The 13,727-nt window shown below is 40.5% G+C and overlaps 1 protein-coding gene across 2 annotated transcripts; it reads right to left on the bottom strand.

The window, feature by feature from the left end:
- Positions 1 to 741: 741 nt before the first annotated feature.
- LOC128792118 (carbonic anhydrase 3-like) lies at positions 742 to 12,030 on the bottom strand. 2 transcript variants are annotated; one of them, XM_053950275.1, is made up of 7 exons: positions 11,994 to 12,030; positions 11,716 to 11,913; positions 8,205 to 8,323; positions 6,163 to 6,279; positions 4,507 to 4,542; positions 2,052 to 2,207; positions 742 to 861 (listed from the first exon to the last, which is right to left on the bottom strand). In XM_053950275.1, the coding sequence occupies exons 1-7, from the start codon at positions 12,028 to 12,030 to the stop codon at positions 742 to 744; spliced, it is 783 nt and encodes a 260-aa protein (XP_053806250.1). The 2 variants fall into 2 exon arrangements, with proteins under 2 accessions (XP_053806250.1, XP_053806241.1); XM_053950266.1 differs by having other exon boundaries at positions 4,507 to 4,572; positions 6,187 to 6,279.
- Between the last annotated feature and the right edge of the window lie 1,697 nt (positions 12,031 to 13,727).

The raw sequence follows: 13,727 nt of genomic DNA, 5'->3' as shown, positions 1-13,727 counted from the left end.
CTCATTCCCCCCTCAGCAATACTAAAGCTGGTATACTAAATACAAGGCAAGGTGAAACCAGCAGGACTCTACACTGGATGGGTGAAGTAACAGCAGCAGTGAAAGAAGAAAAGATCAACAATGGCAGTAGCAGGATATGGTGAAGACAGCAAATACTGAAATGACAGCAAGGTCTCTTTTCTTCTTCACAAAGAAACTGAGTATGAATGATTTTACTCTCAGAATACTAATCTTGGATAAAAAACTATGAACAAGACAGGGAAGGGAAAACCTGGTATGTTAAAGGGGTACTTATTCTTTGGATGTCTCCTTTGAGGATGGGGTGTCTGAGCAAGGTCACACTCTAGAGACAGGCATTTCCCTCCTGTTCATCTACTGTTACTTCTGCTTTCCTCTGCTACTGGTTCATTTTTTCGCCTTACTATATTTCCTTTGAAGCTAATTTTAAATACTGAAACTGAGCCTATTTATCTTATAAGACCACAAGGCAGAGAAGTGACCATAAATGCTGAGGCATCTGTGGTCAAGAATCATTACTTCTACCATTTGCTTATTATGTTTAGTATTTGCATACAGTATTTTTCTGCTTTTAAAAATAGATACACTTTTACCACCCAGAATTTCAAACTGAGAAACACAGACCTGGATCCAGAGGAAAAGCAGTAGACAGCAAAAAACTAACTACACTTTTGTATTTTAGGGATTTTCTCACTCAGGTTCAGCAGAGTGAGACTTGAGATTTTACTTGAATGAGGCTCTCACTATCCTGCCCTTCAGGGGCTGCGGTGGGCGCCAGTTGTCAACAAGAGGGCTCACGGGTTCATTCTCAGCATTCTTGGAAAGGCTACGGAGCTTTGCCATCTGAAAGGAAGAAAAAATCAAGTGTCCATGTGGAAGAACTGTGGACCTTACTGCCTAGAACAAACTCTGAGATGAAAAAGGAATTTTCTTGTATAGTGACAAGCACACAATGGCAGTCTCTAATAATACTGAGATTACTGATAAAAACTGCTGCAGCCCAGGAGTTTGCACTGTTTTTCTGTGGATCTTCACACTCTTCATCCACAGAACAGTTCATCATCTGACCCTTGCCTGGGCTTCTTTTGGTTTTTTCTCTGATTCACGCCCACAGTGTGGAAAAAGAATAGGGCCCTGCTGTGACCAGCTGGAGCTGGACACCTTGTGAAAATACAGCTATCTGTGAAGGAGGATCTAGACCTATGTCAGTGCAAGGCAGTGTTAGAAAAATCTGGTGCAGAAATTTCTATTTTGATCTGTAAGGCAGAGATATGCCAACTGCATTATTAAGTTGAATCATGAATTCGGCACTCAGCTGCTGTTATTCAAATTAACTTAATTTCAGTGCTGCTTTGTTAATTGTTACCCTTTCATCCAAATGCAAAATAAATCTATTTTGAAAACAGCCATTTCAGTAGAAGGAATATACTCTGACTTGTATTGCTGAAGCAGAATTTGGTGTATATATAGCCAAAATTTTTGACACAAGATCTAAAAATGTCACCTTATCCAGACAGGCTTTTTTTTTTTCCCTCACATTTGAGCTATGTGAATGCAAGTGGTACATTATTTTGTATGAATGTTCAGGTTTGTAGGTTGTAGGTTGTTTGATCTTTCTCACTGACAGCTTTTAAGAAGTCAAGGTCTGGACCAGCAATTTCTTAAACCAGGAAACCAGGAAAATATTAGTCTCACTTTCCACTTAATTGTAAAGCACGTAGAATGAACTGAGGCTTCAGTGATGGCTGAATTTTGTGGCTCAGGGGCACTTCTGCCTTAACAGATTTTCTGGATCCCAAGAACATCACTGCTGAGGCTGTTCCAGGAAGTGTCCTGCAAGAGCGCCTGATTCTCAGGGTCAGTTTTACAGCCCATTTCAACAGTGCATTCTGCAGGCAGTTTCTCACTGCCCACAGCTAAAGCTTTCCCTACCAAAAAGTGCAAAGTAACACAGGGCTTGCAAATCATCACCCTGACATACTGAGCCACTGCTGAGAACTGGTAAAGGAGCAGCAGAAATGGCTGGAGTTTACCTGGTCTGAGCTGACTTCAATCGGCTCCCGCAGGAGAATCCAAGTGATGCACTCCTCACAGGGGGGTGTGGTGAAAGAACCGTGGTAAGTCCAGTAGTCACGAGATTTGGGGAAAAGAATTGAAGGATCAAAGTGCTGAAAAGGAGCCTCCTTCCCCTTAGGGAAACAAAAAAAATTCTCTGCAGTTACTCTTAGAGATCTGCATCTTAAAAGTCATCAGCATCAATGTTATTATAAAGGAAGCAATTAAATACCAAGATTTATGCAAGAAATCAATCTCCTTTTCTTCCTGTCAGGCACTTTCCCAGCAATTAATAATAACTGGCATTTTGATTGCATTCATAAATTAACAGAAGTTAAAACTGAATTGTGTGGGATCAAAGCAAACTCGTTTTTACATTTTTTTATTCTGGAATTATCAAAATTGTGTTTTATTTTGGGCTATTGGGATAAAAGTTAAAACCTGTGGCACTGCTGGTAGTGTTACTCTTTTTATCCAACAGTATAGTTGCTGGGCATTTATCCCAGATTCTTTAGTCTTCTCTTCTATCTGGAGGAATTTAAATCAACACCTCTCTCCTCCGAAGATTGTGCTCTAATTATATATTCATGGTGACACTCAGTCTTTTTGTTGGCGCTATTACACTTAGTAAAACATTAAAATATCTCCTGTAAGAGTACTGGGTCCTAAATTCAAGGTGATTACCAAAAGACAAGGGAGAAAGCAGACATCAGACAACACTTCTTGGTAAGTCTGCCACCAAATAGGACTGTAACTCCCCAGGACTGTGATGAGTATTCCTTGTTCCCTCTGGGCAACAAAAACTAACAAAGGAAATGCAGTTCGCTTCTCTATTGATATTTTGGATTTCCTTCTGGGAAGGAAGATATATTATATTATTCCTATTTCCTTCTTCTATCATGGAGAATCTTCTCTAGATTAGAACAAAGTGTCAGAATCTGAAATAGTTTCTATGCATCCTTGCACAAATTAAGAGTAGAAAGAGTAACTCCAATTATATCTTCCTGAAAAGATTATTCTATAAGTTCAACATGAATTTGCAAATAAATTCACAAAATTGTGCTTTTTCAGTAATTACAGTACAGTGACCAAGAAACTCCTTTGCCTGTAATGCATCAGTGCAATTGAAACTGCATGTGTGATAATTACACCAGCGATATCACCCATTAATCTTTCGGAAAAATAAGTAATTTTGGGAAAATATCTGTGATGACAGAAAAGAAAAAGAGATGAAATACAACATGTGGTTCTTTGTATATGCACTTATCTTTCTTTGCTTTACTTCAACTGTTGCTTTTTTGAGAACTACTACATGTAAATGGCCAAAAAAATTATATAGGCATTATGAGAGAAAGCCAGCAAAAGAGATAACATGGACACATCAAGGCAGGGGCATGGATAGGGTGGAAAAATAACCTTCAGTTGCCTCGGCAGAAAGAACTTAATTGCATTTGAAAACTGAGTTGAAAAAAATAAAATTAATATGACTCTTATAAAGGAGAGAAGAGCTGTCAGCCTCAGACCTGCACATCAATTGCAGTACACACATACATTAAATGCATTAAATGCAAGGAATTCTGGTAGATTTGCAAATGCCTACAAATTTGGTGATCTGGTGGCATGTTCAAGATGAAATTAAAAAAAAAAAAAACAACCAAAACCACAACAACTTTTAATATTATTAGAATCATAAAGTTTATAATGAAGTAGAATTGCTTAAGTATACCTAGAGATTAAGTTTATTGTAAATCATAACGCTAACTGACAATAAATGCAATATTGCAGTTCTCTGCAAATAACTCCCTTCAGCAGCTGTATGTATGCAGTAGGTATGGACTGCCTTAGATCATTAATTAAACTGAAAAACAGTTTAGAATATATTTGCAATGCTATTTCTGCTAGTATCATAGGAAGAGAGAACTTAGGACTAGGGCAGAAACTGCACCATTTAACTCCTTTTATAAATACAGTTCCTTCTTAAAACTAATAACATTTTTCATCTCCTTTACACTGACTGAGAGCCTGCTCCATCATTGCTACTAGTTTCTTCTCATTTTAGGCTAACTAAATTTCTGACTCTGCTATATGCATTTTTTTGGCCACTGTTGTCCTCAAATTCAAAAAGCTTTTAATTTCTTCTTGGTATTGGCCCACTGGCATATATTTTACAGAGCAGGACCAATAAGACCTGCAGGACCAATTGTGTATGCAAGGATTGGTAAAAAAATCATCTTCAACCAGAATATTTACAGACGTGAGGAGTTAAATATTTAATTAAGCAAAAGAAAGTATCATGCTCCAGAGTCCAATGTATCATCTCTGGTGCTACTGTTTGGCATCAAATCGATGCCAAAATATGAATCTGAACTACTGATTCCTGCTTCTGTGGCTTTCCAGCTACATTATATCACAAAAAAAAAATTGCTTTGATACCTTGGTCTTAATATTTTCAATTTCTTCAAGAATTCTCTTCATCTCTGGTTTGGGAGTTTTTCCAACCTGTAATGCAAAGCACAAATACTCTATCTTTTTCATCATGTTCCACAGTATTTGAAAGAAATTCATCACATCCCATCTGTCACATTAGGAAATAGCAGTCTCAGAGCATCCAGTAGGGACTGACAGAAAACTATCTGTTGAAAGACCATCCAAAATAGCGGACTCCAGTAGCTGGCTTTGCAATTCGAACATGTGTTGAAGGACCCTAGAAGGCATCACGCCTGTCTGAGGAATGGACTGCACACTCAGTGTCACTACCCAGGGCTTAGCCCTTGGCTCCTGCTTCAAAACCAAGCCACTGTGGGATGTCTGAGAATTTGGCGAAGTCTTGATGGCCTGAAGGGCTGTAGTTCCTACAGACACTTCATTTTGCAGCACACACACAGTCAGATCAGACTTGATGTAAGACATGTGATGAATTCATGTCTAGATGACCTAAAGCTATGGGGTCATTTTATTGCTTGTGTTCATCACATTTAGCATTTCCAAAAGCTTTGACATCCCAGAAGAGTAAAGGCAGTATGAATAAGATGTTCAGTTATTGCCATGTCTTGTTCCAAAATAGATTGATTTCAATTCCTCAGAAGATAATTCAATCCTGTTTTAGTAGTATCCCAAAACCCAGTAATGGAACATGACAAATTCAGAGAAAAACAACAGCTCCTTCATCAAAGAGCAAGAAGGAAACAGGGAAAGAGGGCCAGAGAGAAGACAATGATACTACTTACCTTTAGCTGACTTTAGCTGACCTTAGCATGGTTAATAGGGATATAGTGGTGTGCTTTGTAAATTGTGTTTGACAACATAAAACTTTAGCCTAAAATAGACTGAAAGGAATTACAAAAGAAGAATAATTGAAGGAGGAATCTGGACAGGTGCTGACCTTCAATTTAGACTAACCACAAGAGAAAAGGTCAGGTTGGTTCACAGTGTAATAGAATTAAAATGACACTTCATGTAGTCTGTCCAGGGACACTGTAGCACAATTAATTACATCCACTTGCTCTTGCTTGTACAAATGCCACTTACTAGTGATAAAACAATAAAAGGACACTTATTCCCTGATGGTGTGTTCAAGCTGAAATGCCCACCTGCAGCTAAAAGGACTGAAGTTTCTGTAATTTATCACTATTAGGCTGCGTGCCTGTTAGCATTTCTCAATGTCCTAGACCACATACAGATCTGATACAAGGATTACTTTCTTTCTATAAAGTTTATAAAAAAATCAAACTGAAAATACTGGTACAGTATTATTTTGTTTAAAATTTTCTGTATTACACGGTTAGAATGTTGAGTGGCTGTCTTTTACCATCAATTCTTTCTTTTTGGGAGTAAGTTCATTGAACTAATTTTGATTCCCAGCTTGTGTGGGAATCAACAAGAGACTAGAGAAGGGAATCAGTCAACTTGCTGACAGGCAGATACAACACCTGCTAGCAGACAAAGACACAAAAGACAAGAGGAAACACTCAGCCCATGCAGACCCTCCTCCTCACCCAGTGCACACCACAAGACAGGGCTGCAGTGCAGAAAAAACAATTTTAACTTTTCCCCTGGCACTAGAGAAAGAGGAAAAATAGAAAAACTTACAAAGACTGAATATTTGCCACTTACTTTGAGAAAAATGCCCACAACAGCTACACCATCAGGTTGTTTTAAAGCTCCAGCAAAATTACCGTGTTTTGGATTCCAGTGCACCATATGTAACTAAAATCATAATTAGAAATCAATTAACTAAAAATCAATTAAGCCTCAATTATAAATACAAGAAATTATCAACAGCACAATCTTCACTTTAAATTAAATTAAGAAAATATTCTGGTACAGAGTAAGTACAGGAATGGACATGAAAAAGAAAACTCTGTGTAAGTATTTCTTACTGCTGTCCCCATGCTTTTATATGCTTATGCTTTCCATAAAGCATTGCTTTGCATTTAATTGAAGCATAGGAAAAGAAAATGGAGTTTACCACACAATATCAGACAATGCAACTATAAATAGATTAATCTAAGCGCAAGATATGCACACATGCATAAAACACCTATTGACATGCACTTCATCTCAAGTACATTTTTAGATCTTCAGGCTATGCAGATGTCAGCTCAGGGATTAACACTGGGTTGTATGTAATGCATACGTTACTGGTTTGTATCTCTTACTACTCTCAGCACATTGTACTGGAAGGGAGTGAGGATATAATCTGACATTTTTTTCTCATATATACTTTCAACAGTGCTGTATTCTCAAGTACAGGATATATTTCAAATTTTTGCATCCCTGACCAGCAAATCTCTTCTTCGTGCATATAGCTACAAATGCTGCAACCAGCAGTATGCAATCACAGATTAAGGAGCATTGGAACACAGTCATACAGGGGAAAAAAAGTATTTTTTAAAAAGTTTTTTTAAAACAACAAAAAATTTAATTTGTCCTGAATATGAATGGATCTGTTGTTCTCTGTTTCTTTTCTCTTGAGGACAAGGATTTTAATGCTAAACATAAAGCTGGAGCAACCATATATCTTTGGTTGCAATGTAGCTAAATTACATATATTCCAGGCTTTCTTCTCCTATCAGTGAGTACTGCTAACAAAAGTAACATAAAAAGTCTGTGCTTGAACTAGCCAAGAAATAGTTTGAGGAAGCAGATTTCTTCTCTTCAGTTGACCAGAGAAAGCAGAATACTAGCAAAGACTAGCTGTGGTTAAGGAATGGGAAAAAAATTCCTAAGCCATCACCCGCAGTCCTCTCTGCAATGTCTATGCACACTGACCCTGAAAATCTGCCTCTGTTTTGTCCTGTGAGAGGTGGACAAAGCTTCTCCAAGCTCTGGGCCTTGAGAGTGTAGGTGGAAGGCAAGAAAACACTACTGCAGGATTTTTGTGAGCACAGGTATGTATTTTGAGCCTATTCTCAAATAAGGTGGAGGAAGGAGGCAGCCTTTGCTAGCATCTATAGTACCATCTAGTATCTCTACCATCAATAGTTAATTCACTTATATTTAGGACCTGAAAAAGTCTTTGGGGTCTAAAGCATTCATGAATATTAACATACTAGGACAACAGCCCTGCAGTGGTTTACATAAAAAAAAAAACAAAAAACAAACAAACAAAACCCAAACATTGTATTTTCTGTGGTTCCTGAAAATAAACCCAGCTATTTTAAAGCAGAGATGTTCAGAAACTAAACATACTCTGAATTAATTTTAAGATTAATCTAATTTTGAACGTCAGTTTATCAAATGTGCTTTTAGTGAGCTTTTCTATTCTTTTTGAAACTAACTTGGTAACTCAAGCTATACCAGAAATGACTAAAACCCAAAAAAACTTCAGCAGCACTTCCTATTTGGAAATAACAGATTGCTTTGTCGCAAATATTTTTGAAACATTCTAAGATACCAGCAAAAACTGTGGCGTGAAGAAAAGAAATCCGTGTTAGTAGATACTTGCAGGGCTACATGTGTTGGCAGATGCAGCTTATCCCACTGCATGTTAAGCAGTATCCACAAGTTTCACAGGCGGAGAAAAACCAGTAGCTCAATACTTTCAAGAGGGAGAATGGTTAATGCGTTCAGATGCGAAATCAGCCGGACTCCGGCCAGCGCTGGACGCTGCCGTTCCAAGCCCATCCTACCTCTGCCGCATACTTGACGCCGTCGATGACATGCTCGGAGCCGTGCTGGTCGCAGGAGCCCCAGTGCAGGTGCAGCTGCCGCAGGCGGTAGGCGCCGCTCAGCGGGCCCCCCCTCAGCACTGCGGGGACACGGCGTCAGCCCCGCCACTGCCACCGCCACCACCCCGCAGGGACACACCGCAGCTCCCCTCCTACAGCCAGCCCACCGCCAGGCACCCACAGCGCTCGCCAGTTTGCGTGGCTGCAGCTAAATTCTGTTGTCAGGAGTTCTGTTTGATGGGGATACTGTGGGTCGAGCACAGAGTTAAACCCCAGCTGCCCAACAAGCCCCTTTTCTCCTGGCAAGTGGACACACTACAGTTCTGGGTATGGAGAGAGAAGGGGGGGTGTTCACAGGTGGTTCTTGTCAAGAAAGGGTCATTTTAAAAAAGATTGACATTAAGGCTGTTAAATTAACCAAAAGGTGCTTCAGAAAGTACCTCCCGTCCATGATTGGCATGCCTTTTACCTTGTGCTGCCCAAGGTATATCCATTAAAGCCGTCTAATAAATACCTAATTAATACTTCTAATAAATACTTTATTCTTCAGCTCTGTCTAGTCTCTGTTCTAGTTGAGCCTTCACAAGGCATCAAGACAACTAAACAATGGTTACAGATAGCTGCTTCTAAAAAAATATTAAAAATTTAAAAATTATCTATTTCTTGGAAGTGAGGGAAGACAATAAAGTTTAGGTCAAGTGAGTTGGAGAATTGTTCTTGAGTCACCAACAAGGGAAACTAAGAAGCTGTTACTTCTGCTGTGCTTAGCCAAATAATGCTGACCATATATCAGTCTGACAGTTGACATCAAGTCTGACTTTCAAAACATCACACCTGCTCTTTCAGCCTGGAGATTCTTTTGAGCAGGGACTGCTTAGAGGATAAGCTCTCAAATGTATTTTTCATTCATTACCTAAGGTTGGAATGAGTCGTGTTTCCTTACACAGAAAGCTGATAATGTAGTTCACAACTGCAGTGCCAGAAGGCCTTGTTTAAATAGCATTCAAGTTTGAATGTCTACCAATAGCTTTGAAGTTCAAAGTTAACACTGAAATCCTCTTTTGCCCAATGGTCTCAAATGAATTCTTGATATCCTACAAGTTGGAATACCTACACAGAGCAAGAGGTTTAACTTTGCAGTTTCTCTTTTTAGTTGGTAGGTATCACAACCATCAAGGGAAGGGCCAGAAAAAAAGGACTGTTGAGACTGAAGCATGTAGTTTCTCTTACTTTTTTACTTTGTTCATACATAAATAATCATAACTCAGTATAGTATTGAGTAATATTGAGTAAACCTTCTTTAGAAGCCTTCAATGGAAAATTATTATTATTATTATTATTTCAAATATAGGACAAAAAAGGCATAGAATCTAAGGCCAACTCCTCAAAAGTATTTGGTTGCCATTTCACATTGGAATCAATGGGAGGCAGGAGTTGAATTTATGTGACCTACTACATTTACAAGCTAAATCAGATTTGTAAACTCATTTACCACTCATTTCTCACAGATGGCCCTTTTCAGAACTAAAATACTGTAAAGCACTTGAAAACAGCACTTCATAACAGTATACAAATCTCTCTAGCATAAAACCAAATCTTTTTAACATTCAAAATTTTTCACGATTGGAAAAAAAATTATCTTCAACTATATTTCTTTTTCCAATTAAAATGGAATCTGTGACTACTACTTATCCTCATCTCTTAGCACTGCAGAAGCCAACAAATGAAGCTAATAGAATGTCAACAAAATACTTCCTCATGGTCTTTCAGAACTGCCAAGCATTGTATTTGATTCTGATCAGACATCTGCCTATGGAACACTTGAGTCCTAAATAACTGTCCAGCAACCTGCAGAAAGTAAGGACAGCCAGGAGTGACTACACACACTGAAAAAACAGACGTGATTGGGAGGGGAGAGATGGGGAGGAAATAGAGGAAAATGATTTAGGGGAAGCACTGCACCAAGGGCTGCATTTGGTTTGGCCAAATTGGGATCTTTCTCTAATACTGTTCCCTAGACAGACAACTTCTTGAGAGCCTAAAAAAATTCAGCCTTTAGGAAGCTGTAAAGAAGATAGAACAGAACCACCATGTGAAAATGTTCATTACCATTTTCCTTCCCATGCTTTCAGTCATGGCACTCATTTTATGCAGAGCTTTTGGAAGAGCATTCTGGCTTTTAAACAGAACTTGTTACAAGGGCAGCTGGTGATAGGGCAAGGAAGAATGTCTTCAAACTGAAAAGGAGTATGGTTACATTGGATATAAGGAAGAAATGTTTTACTGTGAGGTTGGTGAGGCACTGGAACAAGTTGCCTGAAGAAGCTGTGGATGCTCCATCCCTGGAAATGTTCAAGGCCAGGTTGGATGCATCTTTAGTAACTTGGTTTACTGCAAGGTGGTCATAAGGGTATGGTTGGAACTAGATGATCATTAAGGTTGCTTCCAATCCCGACCATTCTATGTTTCTATGGTAATAAAAGTGTGATTTATGAAACTGCTGTGTAGAAACTGTGGTAATAAACATTAAAGGACCATAAAAATACATAATGTAGAGACAATCCTGGTCCTAAATAGTTGAGATTCCATCTGACAGACATGGAACAGTAACACGTAGCTGTAATGATAAATAAAAAAATCCAGGAAACAAGGGGCTCATCAAGATAAGCAGGAAAGTGATCTTTCAATGTACTGTGGATATATTTCCTAAGAGATATAGCTTACTAAAAACAAAATCTCAATACAAGTGCCATCAAAACAGATGCACAGAAATACAAAGAAAAGTAACTGTTTTCCATTAATTAGATTGCTTTCTTTCTTGATGAAAGACCAATCAATATGTCATGCTTTGAGATGTCTTTGCATTACATGATATTGTGAATTTAATAATAATTTTGACAGTTGTTGCCTATCTGCATCCAGAGCTATACAGATAGAGCTCTGCAATCAAGTTTTGAACAATTTAATTTAGAGCTATGAGATTGCTCACTCTTAATTAAATAACAAAGCCATTTCATAGTTTTCCAGAAACGATAAAATGCTATTTACATAAATGCTATTGTCATAACTTTTTCAGCTCTGAAGTACCTGAAGAATTACCATGCAGAAGAAATCTAGATCACAGTCAGTAGAAATATATATACAAGTTTTTGGTTTACAAAGTGTCTCAGAGTGTTCTAAACCCCCTCTGGGCACCACTCTTGTCCCTTACACAAAACCTGAAGATGTAGTGTCTGTGTTGAAGGAGGTGACATAGGGAGAAGTCCAGCTGAGTCTGCATTTGAGGGGTACAGCTAACAGCCTTTCTGTCCCACTTCAGATCCACCAGAACAAACTCCCGGAGCACCGTTTTTACGTTCCCAAGTGACTTTTCTCTGCTGGCCTGCACAGGCTGGAAACTAAAGGATGCTTTTTGATACGCGGTGCTTTGCAAACCTTGATTCCTAACAACCCTCAAAAAATACAAACCGACCTGATCGATCAAAAGTGTCGTCGAAGACGACGCGGCAGGTGCGCCCGTTGTTCAGGATGGTTTTCGCTGCCCCGGGGTCATAGCTGGCGTGCCAGGAGGCGAGAGAGGAGTCGTGCTGCACGTCCTTGCTGTTGATCTCAATGGGCGACTGCTTGTCGCCCTTGGCCAGGGGGTAGTTTTCGTGCCAGCGCTCGGGTCCTGAGGGACAAAGATAAAGAAACGTCGCCCCTGCTCAGCCGGGCTCATGCCGGCGCCCCGGTGGCCCCGAGCCCGCTCACCGTTGTCGCTGTCGTAGCCCCACACGGACTGGGCCATGGTGCTGCTGCCCGCGCCCCGTCCCGCTGCGGTGGTCCCGTCCCTCCCGGCCCGGGGGGGTTTTATAGAGCGCCGCGGCTTCGAGTCCTCCCCGCAAGGCTGGGCAGGGCAGGGCTGGGGGCGGCCGCGGGGCAGAGCCGTGTTCTCCCCCGGAGGAGGCAGGGGGATGCCGGCCGGACCCCGCGGCTCCCTCCGTCCCCGTCCCGCTCAGCCCGGGGCACAGCGTGCGGCGGCGCGGGCGGGCCGGCGGGAGCGCCCCGCAGCCCCCGGGGCCGTGGGTCCCGGCTCGGCGGAGGAGAGGCTGCCTGGAGCGCCCAGCGGCTGCTCCAGCGCCGGGAGCGGACGGAGGGAACTCAATTCTCCCCTCCTTAGGCAGCGCCGCGGGCGTGAAGCACCCCCGGTGATTCTGGACGAGCTCCCAGGGCGGGCAGGCTCTCCCACTGCCGTTTCCCTGATTTCTCAAATGCTCCCATGCAACAGCTCAGAAAGTCCCTATGTCTGCCTGAAAGGATATCTCACAGCCTGCAAAACCACTGAGCAAAGGGAGACTCTGCCAGCCCCAAAGGAGGCCGTTGCTGACCATAGGCTCAAGTTTGGGTTTGATGTTGTCCAGTCAGTTCTTCATGCAGGGAGCTTTACACCAAAGATATTTCTCGTGTTAGGCAACTTAGCAGTGGGTATTTTAGTCAGGAAAGCATTTGCTTTTGAGATGATGGGGAGTTAGCGACAGTGTGCTTGTGTTAGTTGGCTTTGTCTGCACATCTACTTTGGATACTCAAGAGCTTTTCTCTCAAATGCCAGCTTTGCTGCAATCTCCCATAGCTTTGTCAGTCCCTGCTAACACTGCTGCAACTCTGTCTACCTTGAGCTAAAAACTCAAGCTGCATAACTCAAACTAAATACTATTCCAAGATAAATATTTGGGAGTCAGTCAAGAAGCATCACAAACCATGGAGATTTCCAACACAGGTGCAGTGAACTTGTCCAAATGCTCCTTGTACCTATCAGCACTGTAATGCAGCATGGAAATAAATCTGCAGCTTTGAGAGGTTCTACCCTTTGTGTTGGTGAGGTACAGGAAAAAGGTTGAGAAGCTGCAATATACAGAGTTTAGGACTAACTTGGTCCTATTTGATGTCCTAAAACCATCTGGAAGGTAAAGATTCCCCTTCTAGTTGTGCTGTGTAGCTAGGCTAATAAATATCTAAATATGGACTTTGTTTAGCATAACTAAAATTACTTTATTAGATTGTTTAGTCTATTCTTCCCGCTCTGAATATAATCTAAGTAGAGATACTTAGTCCTTTGAGACACAGGAAGGACAAGATGTCTCACTTAGGAATCTGCATTTGAGAAAATTTCTGTAGTGATGTAAATAGTATTTTTACTATCTAAGATGCATCAAATTAAAACGCAATTAACCTTAGCAACTTACACAATATTGTAAGAGGCATCCTTTTACTATCTTTAAAGGAATAGACATTTATTCATCATCAAAGTATCCTTCAAAACATGTAGTTCCTCATATCTTCTTTAGGCAGAATTCAATTAAGAATATACAAGGAGGTGACTTGGGTACAATGGTATGGAAAGATACATCTTTTTGCTTTCAAAAGAGAACTCTGGGACAAAAGAAAATACATTTTTTCTACTCTGCCATCAATTAAATGGGTAATGTCACATTTGTTGGAAAGGCA

The sequence above is a fragment of the Vidua chalybeata genome, chromosome 1, assembly GCF_026979565.1.
Source record: "Vidua chalybeata isolate OUT-0048 chromosome 1, bVidCha1 merged haplotype, whole genome shotgun sequence".
Classification (NCBI taxonomy): domain Eukaryota; kingdom Metazoa; phylum Chordata; class Aves; order Passeriformes; family Viduidae; genus Vidua; species Vidua chalybeata.
The sequence above is the reverse complement of the archived record's forward strand: the minus strand, read 5'-3'. Positions and strand labels throughout refer to the sequence as shown.

Excerpts from the sequence above, each read along its gene's own strand:
- LOC128792118 (XM_053950266.1), bottom strand. The coding sequence starts at position 12,030 with ATGGCCCAGTCCGTGTGGGGCTACGACAGCGACAACG. Across the intron at positions 2,208-4,506 it reads TTGAAAATATTAAGACCAAG|GGGAAGGAGGCTCCTTTTCA; the intron begins GTATCAAAGCAA and ends TGTTTCCCTAAG. Across the intron at positions 862-2,051 it reads TTGAAGTCAGCTCAGACCAG|ATGGCAAAGCTCCGTAGCCT; the intron begins GTAAACTCCAGC and ends TCTTCCTTTCAG.